Source organism: Odocoileus virginianus, unplaced genomic scaffold (assembly GCF_023699985.2).
Source record: "Odocoileus virginianus isolate 20LAN1187 ecotype Illinois unplaced genomic scaffold, Ovbor_1.2 Unplaced_Contig_27, whole genome shotgun sequence".
Lineage (NCBI taxonomy): Eukaryota > Metazoa > Chordata > Mammalia > Artiodactyla > Cervidae > Odocoileus > Odocoileus virginianus.
This window is the reverse complement of record NW_027224344.1, coordinates 331,592-349,175: the sequence shown is the minus strand read 5'-3', so window position 1 is coordinate 349,175 and position 17,584 is coordinate 331,592. Positions and strand designations below refer to the sequence as shown.

At 41.0% G+C, this 17,584-nt stretch overlaps 1 protein-coding gene across 8 annotated transcripts in view; it reads left to right on the top strand.

The window, feature by feature from the left end:
• Positions 1-68: 68 nt before the first annotated feature.
• The window catches only part of LOC110150681 (nucleoporin SEH1), a 97,560-nt gene continuing 80,044 nt past the window's right edge, over positions 69-17,584 (top strand). For 5 of the 8 annotated variants that reach the window (XM_020913721.2, XM_070464532.1, XM_070464533.1 and 2 more), the window contains exons 1-6: positions 69-312; positions 3,049-3,099; positions 5,772-5,918; positions 7,970-8,181; positions 15,057-15,155; positions 17,012-17,152. In XM_020913721.2, coding sequence (XP_020769380.2) covers positions 202-312; positions 3,049-3,099; positions 5,772-5,918; positions 7,970-8,181; positions 15,057-15,155; positions 17,012-17,152 — 761 coding nt within the window. In that variant the 5' untranslated portion in view covers positions 69-201. Of the gene's footprint in view, positions 313-535; positions 822-3,048; positions 3,100-5,771; positions 5,919-7,969; positions 8,182-15,056; positions 15,156-17,011; positions 17,153-17,584 lie in introns of those variants that run through there. The other 3 variants (XM_020913729.2, XM_070464534.1, XM_070464535.1) reach the window with 3 other exon arrangements.

Genomic DNA, 17,584 nt, shown 5'->3' with positions numbered 1-17,584 from the left:
GGGGTCCCGCGGGGTATGACGGGCCAGGGGGTGGGGCCCCGCGGGGTATGACGGGCCAGGGGGCGGGACGGGCGCAGCCCGGGGCGCGCGAGCAGCACGCGGGAAGCACCGCCGTGCGCGCCCCGGCGCCGGGTCCGGGTGGGCTGCGGTCCGCGCGCCGCCGCGCCGCCGTGTTGGAGGCGGGAGGGGCCCGGCGCAGCCATGTTCGTGGCGCGCAGTATCGCGGCGGACCACAAGGATCTCATCCATGATGTGTCTTTCGACTTCCACGGGCGGCGGATGGCCACCTGCTCCAGCGACCAGAGCGTCAAGGTGCGGGCCAAGCCCGGAAGCGGGCGGGAACTTGGCGGCCCGCTGTCCGAGCAGGGGGCGCGTGGAGAGGGGACTGCTCCAGACTTGAGGCGCCTTGCTGGGCATGAGGCCCCGCGGCCTGGCAGGCGGGCGCCCTCCTCCCGGGTATTGTGGGGTCACTGCCGCCTGGGCCGCCTCTCCGCGGTTGTCTGAGTGCGTGCGTGCGTCACGGCGGCGGGCGCGCTCCCGCTGAGGGGGAAGCAGGGCGCGCCGGTCGGCCCGACTTGCCCTGGGCTCCAGGCTCGGTCCTGAGCGCCTGGGGTGGGGGGGGGTCCCGATCGGCGGGACCCAGGACCGGGGGCGCCGGCCCCCCGCTCTCCGCGGGCGCCCGTCGGATTGGGCTCTCTCCCTCCATGTTCTCACAGCCGACCCCCTCGCTGACGGGTCTGTGGCGAGGCCTGGGTTTTCTCCCCGCCCTTCTGCCCGCCGCGGCCGCGTGACCGTAGCGATAATTGGCGTTCGTCAATCGTGTAGGTTTCCTTATCCGCTTAGAGCTGTGTTCTAGAGGATTGTCCCGTGTGCGGAGTTTTTGTCTGTCGGGGTGTTGCAGTGACAAGATCTTCGTTAATCCAGCTTTTTATGTTTTTTAGAAGTTTTTTCTTAGGCTCATTCCAGTAGAGAAATTAATGAGTATTTTAAAAGCTCTTGAGAGTACTGGGTAGATTGTCTTTTTGAAGGTTGTCCTGTTTTACAGCTGCCGGTGAAGAGTATCAGTGTGATAGTTGTCCGTGTCGGGCATTATCATTGCAGGTTTTTCTTTAGTGTTTTCGTTATTGCAGTGAACTACAGGTAACAAAATTTACCACCTTAACCGTTTTTATTAAGTATGTTTGTATCTTTGCGTCGGTCACCGCCATCCTCACTTTGCACTGTGCGCATTAAGCATGACTCACCTATCCCTGAAGCGTCCACCCCTGGTCCCCGCCCTTGTACTTTATGCCTCTGAATTTGGCTACTCCCGCGGCCTCATACAAGTGGGATCATACAGGAGTTGTCTTTTTTTGTGACTGGCTGATTTCACTTAGCTTAATGTCTTGAAGTTCAAACGTATTGTCGCATTTGTCGTAATTTCCTTCCCGAGAAAGGAAGCGTTTAAATAATCTAAAAACTTTTAAAGAGGCTAAGTATATGTATCTGCATATACCACATTTTACATAATCACTTATCTGTTGGTGGAGTTTGGTTCCTTCTACATTTTAGTTGCGAACAATGCTGCGGTGAATGTGGGTGAACAAATAGAGCTTTGGGACTCTGCTTTCAACTCTTTTGGGTGCAAACCCAGAAGTGGAATTGCTGAATCACATGGCAATTCTACTTTTATTTGAAAAAAATTTTAATAATTTTTATATATGTGTTGCTGTTCTTGGGCTTTCTCTAGTTGAGGAGAGCAGGGGCTACTCTTCGTTGCGGTGCTTGAAGCTTCTCATTAGCGGCGCTTCTCCATGCGGAGGATGGGCTCTAGGTCATGCAGGCTTCAGTAGTTGCGGGTCAATAGCTCTAGGAAGTGGGCTTGGCGTTGGTAGGCGAATTCTATCCACCGGGGAAGTCCTCTTTGAAGTTTTTTGAGGAGCCACAATACTGTTTTATCATTACATTTTTATAAATTGACTTATTTGGGGGACATATTACATTTAAAAAAAAACTGGTTAAACTGTCCTGTTATTGTAATGTCTATTTTTTGTTGGTATGAAGGTTCAGCGTTTTGTCTTGGTTATTATATATAAGTTGTTTCGTTATTTGCAAGTTTCGTATTTGTGAATTTGCTTATTTTATAAAGTTTATCTGTAACCCCCAAAGCAACGCTCATGGTTATTTGTTGACATGACTAGGTGGCAGAAAAATTGGAGTTGTCCAGGTTGTGTTCCCAACTGAGGTTGGACAGGTGGCGCTCTGAAGTGTCCTTCTGAGTGTCTGTTTGGTGCCACATTTTTCACATTTTCATTCTTTTTGTTGGTGAATTTCACTGGCTGAAGTGGTCCTCAAGTGTAGTGCTGCATAATGTCCCACAGCAAGAAGGCTGTGAGTGCCTTCCCGAGAAAGTGTATGTTAGGGGAGCTTCATTCAGACGTGAGTTACAGTGTTGGTGTGAGTTCAGTTCAGTTCAGTCACTCAGTTGCATCTGACTCTGTGACCCCATGAAATGCAGTATGCCAGGCTTCCCTGTCCTTCACCAACTCCTGGGGCTTGCTCAAACTCATGTCCATTGAGTCAGTGATGCCATCCAACTGTCTCGTCCCGTCATCCCCTTCTCCTGCCTTCAGTCTTTTCCCAGCATCAGTGTCTTTTCCAGTGTTCAGTGTTAGTGAATCAATAACCTTTACAAAATAAGGTGTATGCAAACATACACAGGTAAAACAAGGTTATTTATAGGTTGGTTGATAAATACATTGTGACCAGAGGCTCCTGTGAATTGCATCTGTTTCCCCTGGGCAGGAGTGGTCAGTATTGGTCCAGTGACTTTCTAGGGCAGCAGCACTGTAAGTGCCCAACCTGAGTGGCACTGTTATCGTCTCCATTAATTGTTGGAGCGAAGGTTCCTTGACTGACATGTCCTCAGTCCTCAGTAAATATTTGGTTGAATGAATGAATGTTTATTTACTGATTTTATCTTTTGTGAATTTATATTTCCCTCCTTTGTCCTCACTGACTCAATTAATTTGTAGTAATTCTTGGTGTAAAATATCTTTTTTCTTACAGGTCTGGGATAAAAGTGAGAGTGGGGAATGGCACTGCACTGCTAGCTGGAAGGTTAGTATTTATTTTTATGGTGATTTTAAAAAATTGAAACATTTACTATTGGGTAGCATTAGTGACTTTCTGTTCAGTTTTGAGAATTATAAAATTTATACCTTTTACTTTTTTTCACTATTAAAGTAGCGAGTGCACTTCAAAAAATTTGAAAGTAAGAGTTTGAAATTCTGTAGCATTTTAACCTAATTGTTTTTAGCATCTCAGTATGTCTTTCTTAACCTTTTTCCTTTACATATTTTTTGATAGTTGTGATGTGTTGTACATAGCTTTATTTTTTGCTTTAAAAAGTAGCTTTACTCAAGTAGAGTTTTACGTATCTTGAGAATCACCAATTTTAACTGTACAGTTCAATGAGTGTTAGTAAGTTTACACAGTTGTGCAGCTCTGCCACAATCTAGTTTTGGGACACTTACCATCAACCGTGAAATTTCCCTTGTGCCAGCTTGGGAGTTAATTGTCTTTCCCTTCTTATGCCCCAGGTAACCACTGAACTGTTTTCTGTTTATAAAGTTTTACTTTCTCTAGACATTTCATATAAATGGAATTCTACAGTATGTAGTTATTTGTTTCTACTTGATTTCCTTAGCTTGTTTTTGAGGTTCATCCTTGTTGCGGCATGTATCAGTGGTTTGATCCTTTGTAAAACTGAGTAGTAGTCCATTGTATAAATAAAGCCACATTTACTTACTCATTCACTATTTGATGGACATTTGTTTTTAATTTTTGATGATTATGAATGGTGTTATGAACGTGCCATACAAGTCTTTGTGTGGGCATTTTTTATTCTTTTAGCTATCTAGGAGTAGAATTGCTGGACTGTGTATAGTTTTAACTTTTTTGAAAAATGCCAGACCATTTTCCAAAGTGCCTAAACCATTGTATGTTCCCACCAGCAATGTATGAGGGTTCCAGTCTGTCTTTTTGATTATATTAGTAGCCATCTTGGTGGTTGTAAAGTGTGTCTCATTGGATCTCAGTTTGTTTGCCTTTAATCGCTACCGGTGTTGACAGCATTTTCATGTGCATGTTTGTCATTTATTTACTTTCTCTGGTGAAGTGTCTATTGAAATCTTTTGTCCTCCCCTCCCATTTTTTAAATTGTGGTGAGAGTCAACATAAAGTTAACCATTTCAAGTAAACAAATAAATGTTAATGCATTTATTGCATCCACAGTATTGTACAATTGCTTCCTTTTGTTCTAAAACTTATTTTTATCACTTCAAAAGGAAGCTCGTATTTTTGCTTTATAATTAACAGGTTTCATTAGTACTTTGGTATGTTTTTAAACATAAATACAGCAACAAAACAAATATGACAACAGATATACCCTATTTTGCTTACTAATTGATATTTGTTTGCTTTTTATTGTGATGAATCCTTTGTGCAGTCCTTATTTAGTTAGATCATGCTTTACCAGGAAGCTAACGTTTAGCGGGATCTCGCTGTGCTAGTGCATCTTTGACTTAATAGCCTGTATAAGTAAGAAAAGTGAAATAAAAAGATTGGGACAGAACAGAGAATAAAAATAAGGATGCAGGGACTTCCCTGGCGGTCCAGTGGTTAAGACTCTGTGTTCCACTGCAGGGGGCACAGTTTCAATCCCTGGTCAGGGAATGAAAATCCCACATGCCAGCAGCCAAAAAAAAGGATGCAGAGTTTACCATTGGATGATGACATTGTTACCATGTAGAAATTACTGAATTATGAAAGTGTTCTGGGATTGAGTGTCCAAAATGTGCTAGATACATGGAAGCCTGAAACAGATTTTGTCAGCATCATGGGTGGACTGGTGCTTGTGGTCATACAGTATTTTTATTGGAAAGCACAGACAATTTTATTGATACGAAATGCTTTAAGAGTTTTCTGCCTTTTTTTTCTTAGTCAACACAAAGAGTTGAATAACAGTAATTTGATGTTTTTCATATATAAAGATAGTGCCATTGAGCTTTAAAGTATTCCCTCAGAATACGGAGGTTTGGGCTTCTCTGTATTTGTCCTCTCATTGCCTCTTTTCCTAGCCAGACATCAGAATCACTTTAAGTATTTTGTTGCTACGGTTTCTTATACTGTCATGCTTTTGAAGCATATAATTTTGATTAATCTTGCTTATTTTATTAGGTCGATATTCCCTGTAGAAGCAATATGCAAGTGACAAAAAATAATGGACTGATAGAATCTCTGTTTAAAAGCTTTGTTAGGTTAAACTCTGAACTAGGTCTCTGTTAGTAGCACTGAAAAAGGTCAACTTTATCCAGAAGGGTTTTTTTTTTTTTTAAATTTGTAAAATGTTAGAAGAACTTGACTCCAGAAGAGCTGTAATCCTAAATATGACGTATCTTCTAAAAGTTAAAAGTTCTAGAATTTAGCTTGTTTTATTTTGGCCATGCTGCATGGCATGCAGGGTCTTAGTTTCCCAACCAGGGATTGAACCTGTGCCCCCTGTGGTGGAAGTGTGGCATTCTAACCACTGGACCACCAGGAAATACCCTAGAAGTTAAATTTTTAAATGTTAAATTGAGTAGCTTTTTCCACTTTTTTCTTTTTTTTTTTCCTTTTTCCACTTTTTGAGGTAAAAATATCTGTATTCTATTTCTTCAAGTGACATCTTATTTGTGTGCAAAGTGAGTAAACTCGTCTTTTTCCGTTTTTTTCTTTTTTTGATTCCTCAGACACATAGTGGATCTGTGTGGCGTGTGACATGGGCCCATCCTGAGTTTGGTCAGGTTTTGGCTTCCTGTTCTTTTGACCGAACAGCTGCTGTCTGGGAAGAAATAGTAGGAGAATCAAATGATAAACTGCGCGGACAGAGCCACTGGGTGAGATGTTTGTTAGCGGTGGGTGGGCGGGTGGAGGCAAGAGCACCCGAAAAGCTGTGATCTTTTTAAGGACACTTTGAGGAAGTGAGACTTTCAGTCCCACCCCTCTGACCTACAGGGAGGGGAGATGGCTGTGGATTGATTGATCACCAGTAGCCAGTGAGTTAGTCATTCATGCCTATGTAATGAGGCCTCCATAAAAACCCTAAAGGATGGCGTTTGGAGGCTCCTGGGCTGGTGGAGATACAGGGACCTGGTGCTGGCAGGAGCGTGGGGGCTCCACACCTGTCCTTGACCGTACCCCATGGGTCTCTTCCATGTGACTGTTCGTGAGTTACAGCAGGCAGAGAAGCACAGGTAACACCCGGGTTTTGGACGGGTACCTGAAGAATGACAGTCTTGTGGGACTGAACTCTGAACTCCAGAATCTGATGTTATCTCCAGGTAGTTAGTGTCAAAACTGAGTTGAATTCTCCTTGGACACCCTTCTGGTGTCAGAATTGTCTGTGGGTGTGAGGATTAGCCCCCAACCCCACTCTCTGGAGTTGAAATTGTTACCAGAACCCTTTTACTTCTTTAGGGAAATGTCTAATCAAGTCCTTTGTCCATTTTTTGTTGTTGTTGAGTTGTAGGTAGGAATTCTTTATGTACTTTATTTCCTTAACTGATATGTGATTTCCAAATCTTCTTTCTCATTCTGTTATGTTGCTTCTTGTCTCTTGATAGAGTGTGCAAGGGTTGTATGCAAGGATTTCATGAAGTATAGTTTATTTTTTCTTCTGTTTCCTTGTGTTTCTAGTATCATAAGTCATTGCCAAATCCATTGTCATGGAGACTTTGGCCAGAATTTTCTTTTAAGAGTTTTATAGTTCAGTGCTTATGTTTAGGCCTTTGACTCATAGAGTTAATGTTTGTATGTGACATAAGGCAGGTATCTATCGTAATTCTTTTACACTTCAGTGTCCAGTTCTCTGAGCACCTTTCATTGAGAAGATTATCTTTTCCCTATAGAATGGTCTTTGGCATCCTTGTCGAAAATCAAGTGACCGTATTTGGAGAGTGGTGGCAGTATGAAGGATTTTTTTCTTCAAACTTAATGATTTGTATTTAGTGTTTCAGCCTTTGTGTTATATTAATTATTTATATTATAATCCTGTAATTACCACCACTCCTAAACCCAACTTATAGGAGTTGGGTCCCAAAACTATAGACAGTAAGCTGTTGATTTCTAAATTTTGTTGACAGTTTCTGTCAAAAGTCAGCTCATGTAGGAGTCAGGCAGTAGCTGGTATCTGCCATGCTGGGGTTCCCTAATTTCCAGAACACCAGCTTCCTACCATTCTCTTGGCTCTGCTGCATGCCTTCTTTTAGAAGTGGATATTAGTGGTCCAAGCAGGGTTAACCAGCACTTACACTTGACAGGAGAAGTTGTACTCCCTCCCTTTTGCTGTTAAAGGATCTTAAGGCTGTTTCCAGGCTGCTTTGCATGACAAAACTGCCCATATGAAAATTCTAACATTTTCTGCTTTTCTCCTGTCTGCCTAAGGACTTCCCAGGTGGCTTTAGTAGTAAAGAATCCACCTGCCAATGCAGGAGATGTAAGAGACTTGCGTTCAATCCAAAATTGGGAAGATCCCTTGGAGAAGGACATGGCAAACCCATTCCAGTATTCTTGCCTAGAGAATCCCATGGACAGAGGAGCCTGGTGGGCTACAGTTCATAGGATCGCAAAGAGTCAGACACAACTGATTTAGCATGTACACGCTGCTTAAGAAGAAAGACTTTATCTAATAAAGTTAGGCTTCACAAGGTCTTCTTTCTTCTGCATTAAAGGAGCAGCTGATTATAGGTCACTGATTGTGAGCTTGTGTACATGGTGTTTTTCCAAGTCCTTTGGAGGAAATCGAGGCCTCCCCAATTTTTGAGTGTCTTTTCAAGGTTGTACAGTTTTCTGAGGAAGTGGTAGCGGATCTCTGTGATTCAGAGCCTGTGCCTTTTCACCCTGACGTCCTTTCTTTTTGTGTGTAATTTACATTTTTTCTTATTTTCAGGTCAAGAGGACAACGCTGGTGGACAGCAGAACATCCGTTACCGATGTGAAATTTGCTCCTAAGCATATGGGTCTCATGTTAGCAACATGTTCAGCAGATGGGATAGTTAGAATCTATGAAGCTCCAGATGTCATGAATCTCAGCCAGTGGTCTCTGCAGCATGAGATCTCATGCAAGCTCAGCTGTAGTTGTATTTCTTGGAACCCTTCAAGGTAGGTGATATAAGCCTAGTTATCATTACACTTAGCATCAGATGCTTTATTTTTTGAAAATGCCTTTCTTAAGTGGTCTTGTTTATCTATATTTAAATTGTCTCTTCTCCACCCTGTCCTGTCTCTTATCCCTCTGTTTCTACTCCACAGAAACTAGCCACTATAAACATTCTGGTACACTTTCTGAACTTTTCCCATGCATATACAAGTAAATATTTACTCCCTTTATAAATACACACATACACACACACAGGCACACATAGGTATATGCTATCATGTACATGTGGACCTAAAACACAGACATGTATAGACCTAACATTTTCCATTTTTGCAGTTTGTTTCTTACACTTACAAATACATTGTGGGCTTTTTTTTTTTCTAGTTTCTAGTTTAAAATTTTTTTTGATTGTGTCAGATCTTAGTTGCAGCACGAGAGATCTTTCATTGCAGTGTGGGGGCTTCTTTCTGGTTGTGATGTGTGGGCTCCAGAGCACAGGGGCTCTGTAGCTGAGGTGTGTGCGCTCAGTACTTGTGGTGCCCAGGCTTAGTTGCCATGTGGCATATGAGATCTTAGTTTCCCGACTGAGGATCAAACCCACGTCACCTGCTCTTGACAGTAGATTATTAACTACTGGACCAGCAAGGAGGTCCCCCCATTGTGGGTGTTTTCCTGTGTCCTAGTGCATCTAGTCCTATCTTACTCCTTTCCTTGCTGTGCAGAGTGTGATTCTAAGACTGTCACTGTTTTATTTTAAGTGGTTTCCTTATGCCTCTGGTTCTTGGCTGTGTTATCTTTAAACAGAATTTATACTCTGTGAAAGATGACTTTAGCACATTAAGAAAGCTTTCTACTTGTGAAAGTGTGACAAGATATTTTATTTGTTGTTCTTCAGTTGTATGTAATCGTCCTAATTCAAATACTTCTCTGCTTAGTGATTTATCAATTTTCAGGCTGTATGTTGACTCACCTCTCTTTTTAAGAAAGAAGAAATTAGCTCTTTTTTGCTTCTGTCACACATTCAATGCTCTCATTTCCTAATGTTTTGTTACTTTGCTTGACTATATAGTGACAAGATTTATAATATTTGTCTTTATGTTTTGTAAACACGTAGTACACATAAAAGTACTTTTATCTTTTGATTGTAAGTTGATTCAAAATACTAAGTAGCAACTGAATTTGTAAGACTAGATAGTATTCATTCTAGACACAAATTAATCTATTTTCATAGCTGTAGTTCACAGAATAATGTGGCATTGACTTTGACAGGTGCTCTTTTCTCATTATTGATTACTTCGGGTTATATTTAGGTGTCACAGTTTTCATATCATGAGTTGTCTTTGGGTTTTTTGTTTTCCTTTGGTTATGTAACTCTTAAAGTAACTTTTTTTTTTTTTCCTCCATAGGGGGTTGATGGCAAACTAGAAATTCTAGAATACCTGAAAATGTCTTAGTTTTACTCCATGCTTAATTGTAGTTTGGCTAGCTCTAGAACTTTGGCTAAGTTCAAAATGTAAGACTTTCAGAGGTTTCTTTTTTTTTTTCTTTCAGAGGTTTTAAAGGATTCTTGAATCTTAGTTGGTGAGAAGTGTACGGTCAGTCTGATACTGGCTCTTTTGTAGGCAGCCTATTTCTGGAAAGTTTTAGGATTTTATCTTACTACTTCTTTGAGATGCAAGTATATTCTGTGCGTTGTGGTTTGTCCATTTTGACAGTATGATGACTTTTGATTGCAGAAAGTTCTGAATTTTAATATGGCCACATTTAAGTCTTTTATGTTGCTGTGCTTTTTTTTTTTAATTTGAGAAATTCTTCCTCACCTTGATGTTATCAAGTGAATTCTGAAAGGTTTTTGGTTTTGCCTTCCCTTCTGGCTCATCTGGTAAAAAATCTGCCTTACAATGCTGGAGACCTGGGTTTGAGCCCTGGGTTGGGAAGATCCCCTGGAGAAGGGAAAGGCTACCCACTCCAGTACTCTGGCCTGGAGAATTTCATGGATTGTATAGCCCATGGGGGTCGCAGAGAGTCGGACACAGCTGAGCCACTTGTACTTTCACTCTTAGATCATTAAACCTCCTGGAATTACTTTGTATGGTTTAAGATAGTGGAATTCTAAAATATAACCAGGATGTTTCAAGATATTTTTTCTTTTTTAGGAAAGATTTCAAATATAGTAATAATACAATAGACCCTTATATATCTATCACCCTGCTACAATAATACAAATACAACCACTCTTGTTTTTGTTCATGAGTACCCCATGACTCATTATAATTGGTTGGTTGATTGATTTGCTATTTATTTATTTATTGATTAGATGTTGTAGCTTCTAGAATTTACTCTTTAGTGGTAGTGGTTGAGCTCTTTTTCACTTAGCTTTTTTGCTGTCTTATGTCCTTCTGCTTCCTGGGATTCTTCCAGATTTCTTGATTTCTGATGGCATATTCTGATTTCTGCACTCTTACAGTATATTCTATCATCATTTCATAGAGGTATAGAAAGGAGTTGCAGGTGATCAGTCTCCCGTATTCAGAGAGTTGGATGGCTTTGCTCACTGTTTAGTTATGAGCCATATTTGGAAGATGGTTTAAGTGTGATCTTTTTTTTTCTGAATATACAAATGAGGTAATCCTCAATTCAGGTTGTTATCTGGATAATTTATTTTTTAGAATACTTAACAAACTATTTATATTTTCAGTGATTTTAGAATATATTATCATAAATGTACTTGTCCTTGCTCAGATATTTAACATTGTTAAAGAATAATCAGTGGGACACTGAAAGAAGAAATCTTATGAGATATAGAAACTTCTGTAATTTACAGTCCTTCAAATAGCTAAGAATTATATAACTTGTAATTTTATTTTGTCACTATAGCACTTTTCTTATATTAGGTGATTTGATCTTGTTATCAGAAGCTTTAGTAATAAAGACCTAAATGTTTTTTTTTCAATTACATTTTGTTTTCAGCTTTATGAGATTGGCAGATCACAACATCGAGACCAAAGGTTAAACAGTACCTCTATGTCACTTTCATAGAGGTATTAGTTAATCTGAATGTGGGAGGCAAGGGAAATTAGTATCTAAGTAATTAGACATAGAATGGAAAAAAAAAGTTAACCTAGAGTTCACCTCGGAGTTCATTCTCTTGTTGCTTATCTTTTGCCTTTTTAAAAATGTAGTTGGCTACGAATGAGTATGGAGACTTAAAGAATGACAGGCATGCCTTCCTAAGGGTGGTCTTTTCTACTTTCCTCCTCCATTGGGATGGGATTCTTTTTGTGCAAAGCATGTAAAAAAGTTTTTTTTTGCCATGGATTTGGTCACCATAAAGTTACTTTTCATGTAATAGTTAATGACCAGATTTTCTTAGGAAGAAAAATTCTAAGATCTGTTAGGTGTGTTTTGTTTTGTTTTTTTAATCAGTTGAATGCTTGAAGCCTTTTCTTTGGGGAAAAGGACTACTTTTTATTTCAGCCATAAGAAAATGTAGAAATATGGTGAAAGGCTGATGTCCTTGGTCCCCAGGTGAGACATCTGGGGTACCCTTCCTGGGCGTAGCGGGGGTCTAGTCCACAGCTGACTGGTGGGTTGCACAGCTGCTGGATGAGTTTTTTTTTTTTTTTTTTTGCTGGATGAGTTTTTAATTCTCTGAACTAAATGTATGTTGATGTTATAATTCAGTTCAGTTCAGTCACTCAGTTGTGTCCAACTCTTTGAGACCCCATGAACCGCAGCACGCCAGGCCTCCCTGTCCATCACCAACTCCTGGAGTCCACCCAAACCATGTCCATCGAGTCGGTGATGCCATCCAACCATCTCATCCTCTGTCATCCCCTTCTCTTCCTGCCCTCAATCTTTCCCAGCATCAGGGTCTTTTCAAATGAGTCAGCTCTTTGCATCAGGTGGCCAAAGTATTGGAGTTTCAGCTTCAACATCAGTCCTTCCAATGAACACCCAGGACTGATCTTTAGGATGGACTGGTTCGATTTCCTTGCAGTCCAAGGGACTCTCAAGAGTCTTCACCAGCACCACAGTTCAAAAGCATCAATTCTTCGGCAGTCAGCTTTCTTTATAGTCCAACTCTCACATCCATACATGACTACTGGAAAACCATAGCCTTGGCTAGACAGACCTTTGTTGACAAAGTAATGTCTCTGCATTTTAATATGCTGTCTATGTTGGTCATAACTTTCCTTCCAAGGAGTAAGTGTCTTTTAATTTCATGGCTGCAGTCACCATCTGCAGTGATTTTGGAGCCCAGAAAAATAAAGTCAGCCACTGTTTCCACTGTTTCCCCATCTATTTCCCATGAAGTGATGGGACCAGATGCCATGATCTTAGTTTTCTGAATGTTGAGCTTTAAGCCAACTTTTTCACTCTCCTCTTTCACTTTCATCAAGAGGCTCTTTAGTTCTTCACTTTCTGCCATAAGGGTGGTGTCATCTGCATATCTGAGGTTATTGATATTTCTCCCAGCAATCTTGATTCCAGCTTGTGCTTTCTCCAGCCCAGCGTTTCTCATGATGATAAGCAGGGTGACAATATACAGCCTTGACGTACTCCTTTTCCTATTTGGAACCAGTCTGTTGTTCCATGTTCAGTTCTAACTGCTGCTTCCTGATGTGCATACAAATTTCTCAAGAGGCAAGTCAGGTGATCTGGTATTCCCATCTCTTTCAGAATTTTCCACAGTTTATTGTGATCCACACAGTCAAAGACTTTGATGTAGTCAGTAAAGCAGATACAGATGTTTTTCTGGAACTCTCTTGCTTTTTTGATGATCCACGGATGCTGTCAGTTTGATCTCTGGTTCCTCTGCCTTTTCTAAAACCAGCTTGAACATCTGGATATTCACGGTTCACATATTGCTGAAGCCTGGCTTGGAGAATTTTAAGCATCACTTTACTAGTGTGTGAGATGAGTGCAATTGTGTGGTAGTTTGAGCATTCTTTGGCATTGCTTTTCTTTGGGACTGGAATGAAAACTGACCTTTTCCAGTCCTGTGGCCACTGCTGAGTTTTCCAAATTTGCTGGCATATTGAGTGCAGCACTTTCACAGTGTCATCTTTCAGGATTTGAAATAGCTCAACTGGAATTCCATCACCTCCACTAGCTTTGTTCGTAGTGATGCTTCCTAAGGCCCACTTGACTTCACATTCCAGTATGTCTGGCTCTAGGTGAGTGATCACACCATCGTGATTACCTGGGTAGTGAAGATCTTTTTTGTGCAGTTCTTCTGTGTATTCTTGCCACCTCTTAATATCTTCTGCTTATGTTAGGTCCCTACCATTTCTGTCCTTTATTGAACCCATCTTTGCATGAAATGTTCCCTTGGTGTTTCTGATTTTCTTGAAGAGTTCTCTAGTCTTTCCCATTCTGTTGTTTTCCTCTTTTTCTTTGCATTGATCGCTGAGGAAGGCTTTCTTATCTCTCCTTGCTATTCTTTGTAACTCTACATTCAAATGGGTCTATTTTTCCTTTTCTCCTTTGCTTTTCGCTTCCCTTCTTTTCACAGCTATTTGTAAGGCCTCCTCAGACAGCCATTTTGCTTTTTTGCATTTCTTTTTCTTGGGGATGGTCTTGATTCCTGTCTCCTGTACAATGTCACGAACCTCCATCCATAGTTCATCAGGCACTCTCTATCAGATCTAGTCCCTTAAGTCTATTTCTCACTTCCACTGTATAGTCATAAGGGATTTGATTTAGGTCATACCTGAATGGTCTAATGGTTTTCTCTACTTTCATCAATTTCAGTCTGAATTTGGCAGTAGGGAGTTCATGAACTGAGCCACAGTCAGCTCCTGGTCTTGTTTTTGCTCACTGTATAAGCTTCAACATCTTTGGCTGTAAAGAATATAATCAATCTGATTTTGGTGTCAACCATCTGGTGATGTCCATGTGTAGAGTCGTCTTTTGTGTTGTTGGAAGAGGGTGTTTGCTATGACCAGTGCGTTCTCTTGGCAGAACTCTATTAGCCTTTGCCCTGCTTCATTCTGTACCCCAAGGCCAAATTTGCCTGTTACTCCAGGTGTTTCTTGACTTCCTACTTTTGCATTCCAGTCCCCTATAATGAAAAGGACATCTTTTTTGGGTGTTAGTTCTAGAAGGTCTTGTAGGTCTTCATAGAACTGTTCAACTTCAGCTTCTTCAGCATTACTGGTTGGGGCATAGACTTGGATTACTGTGATATTGAATGGTTTGCCTTGGAAACGAACAGAGATCATTCTGTCGTTTTTGAGATTGCATCCAAGTACTACATTTCGGACTCTTTTGTTGACTGTGATGTCTACTCCATTCCTTCTAAGGGATTCCTGCCCACAGTAGTAGATATAATGGTCATCTGAGTTAAATTCACCCATTCCAGTCCATCTTAGTTCACTGGTTCCTAGAATGTCAGTGTTGACTCTAGTCATCTCCTGTTTGACCACTTCCAATTTGCTTTGATTCATGGACCTAACATTCCAGGTTCCTATGCAGTATTGCTCTTTACAGCATCGGACTTTACTTCCATCACCAGTCACATCCACAACTGGGTGTTGTTTTTGCTTTGGCTTCATCCCTTCATTCTTTCTGGAGTTATTTCTCCACTGATCTCCAATAGCATATTGGGCACCTACCGACCTGGGGAGTTCATCTTTCAGTGTCCTTTTTTGCCTTTTCATACTGTTCATGGGGTTCTCAAGGCAAGAGTACTGAAGTGGTTTGCCATTCCCTTCTCTAGTGGACCACATTCTGTCAGACCTCTCCACCATGACCCGTCTGTCTTGGGTGGCCCCACACGGCATGGCTTTAGTTTCACTGAGTTAGACAAGGCTGTGGTCCATGTGATCAGATTGTTATAATTGGGAAAATATGTTTTTCTCTTCTTTTCCAGCTCTCGTGCTCATGCTCCCATGATTGCTGTAGGAAGTGATGACAGTAGTCCAAATGCAATGGCCAAGGTCCAGATTTTTGAATATAATGAAAACACCAGGTCAGTACTGCTTTGGTTAAGTTACTGTTCTGAATTGCATTTAATTTTTTAAAATGTTATTTCTTTATTTGTTAATTCAATTACGCACTGTTTGCCATATTTACTGATTTCCTATGATACGCTAAGTTCTCTGTTCTGGTAATAACTAAATTGAGTGATGTAGCTGCTGTTGCTGCTGCTGTTGCTAAGTCCAACTTAGTGCCGACTTCATACCGACAGTAGTGTCCGACTCTGTGCGACCCCATAGATGGCAGCCCACCAGGCTCCTCTGTCCGTGGGATTCTCCAGGCAAGAATACTGGAGTGGGTTGCCATTTCTTTCTCCAGTGCAGGAAAGTGAAAAGTGAAAGTGAAGTCGCTCAGTTGTGTCCTACTCTTAGCTACCCCTTGGACCGTAGCCTACCAGGCTCCTCTGCCAGTGGGATTTTCCAGGTCAGAGGAGTGGAGTGGGTTGCCATTTCCCTCTCTAGAGTGATATAAAGGAAAAGGTAATTGGTCTCCCAGTATGTACCATCATGCAGGGAAAACAAAACAAGCAAAATGGTGATGGATTTTATAAACTGGAAGATTCATTCAAGAGAAGACCGTAGAATGAGAAGAAGTTGGCCAGACAGAGAGAGTGCGAGTTTCCATGTGGAGAGAGTGAGCCAGTGTAATCTCACTGTGGTTGGAACATAATGGGTCAAAGGGAGACCATGTGGTGGGAAACCCACAGGGCTTATGTCTTCAAGACCTCCTGCTTAGTGTCCAGTCTTTATCTTAAAGGTATTCTGAAGCCTTTAAAAGACTTCCAAATTGAAGGGTAACAGGATCAGATGGTTGTTTAACTCTTCCCGAGATGTGGAAATAGACTTTGGTATAGCTTCCCTTTTTTTAGAGATTTTTTTTCCTTAATTTTATTTATTTATTGTTTTTGGTAGTGCTGGGTCTTTGTTGCTGCTCAAGCTTTTCTCTAGTTGCAACAAGTCGGGGCTACTGTCTAGTTGCAGTGCATAGACTTCTCGGTGCAGTGGCTTTTCTCTTTTTGCGGAGTCCCGAGCTGTAGGGTAAGCAGGCTTCAGCAGTGGTGGCTCTCAGGCTCAGTAGTTGTGACGCATGGGCCTCAGTTGTTCTGTGGCTTGTGAGACTTTTCCTGGATCAGAGATTGAACCCCTGTATCCTGCATTGGCATGCGGATTCTTTAAGACTTAGCCATCAGGGTAGCTCCGGTATAGCTTCATTTATCATCACTTAAAAAAATTCAATTCTTGCTGTTATTAGCTCAACTTTTTTCTTTACACTCAAATCTTAGGAAACTCAGGTACCCTTTTTCTTAAAAAAGATAGTAATAGCTAACAAAGCAAGATCTCATTCTAATTTTTCATTAACTCTGTTTTAAGCTAAACTTAAAGAGAATTGAAGGAAGAAACCTGGGAGGTTATATTACTTTCCTAGGGCTGCCGAAACAAATTACTGCAAACTGGTGGCTTAAATCAGAAGTTCATTCTCATACCTCTGGAGGCTGGAAATCTGAGATCAAGGAATTGTCAAGGCTTGCTGCCTTCATACTCTTTCCTTGTCTCTTCCAGCTTTTGGAGGCTCCAGGAGTTCCTCGGCTGAGCAGCATAACTACAGTCTCTGCCATGGCTTCTCCTCTAATGTCTGTTCTCTGTCACCCTGAGATCCTTAATTATATCTGCAAAAGCCCCTTTCCTTAGGTCACAGTCTCAGTCCCTGGAGGTTGGTGCTGGAACGTACTACACACAGCAGAGGTGAACACTGCTACATATGAGCAAGATGGAATAATGGAGATACCTAGACATGGCTTTTTAAAATTTTCATTTATGATAATTTTGAGGTAAATTGTTTTTTCATTAGGAAATATGCGAAAGCTGAAACTCTCCTGACCGTCACAGACCCTGTCCATGATATTGCCTTTGCTCCGAACTTGGGACGATCTTTCCACATTCTCGCCATAGCAACCAAAGACGTGAGAATTTTTACATTAAAGCCTGTGAGGTGAGTTTTTGAAACAACTAATTTGAAAATTCTCTTACCTTTTGCTTGTTTTCATTTGTGGAGGAGAGTGTAGAGGCAAGAATGATCTGAAGAATAGATTCTTAATGAACATTTTATCTATAAATATATGACTTTAGGGAATGGGGAATTGAGTAAAGAGAGGTATATGTTTTCTTAGTTGTGTTTTATTTAGGCAGATACTAAAAATAGATCCTCTGAATATAATTGGACGCTCTACATGTTTGAAGGAATGAGAGGTGGCAGTCTACTTAGGGAAAATTAGTGCTGAGACATTCTTGTGAATAATCAGCTTTAATTTTTGGAATTCGGAACCTTGGTTTTTCTTTTTTTCTCTTCTTTCTTCCCTTTTCTTATTCTTCCTACTACTTTTCTTTTTAAAAAGTAATCATTTTCATCTCTCTCATTCTTCAG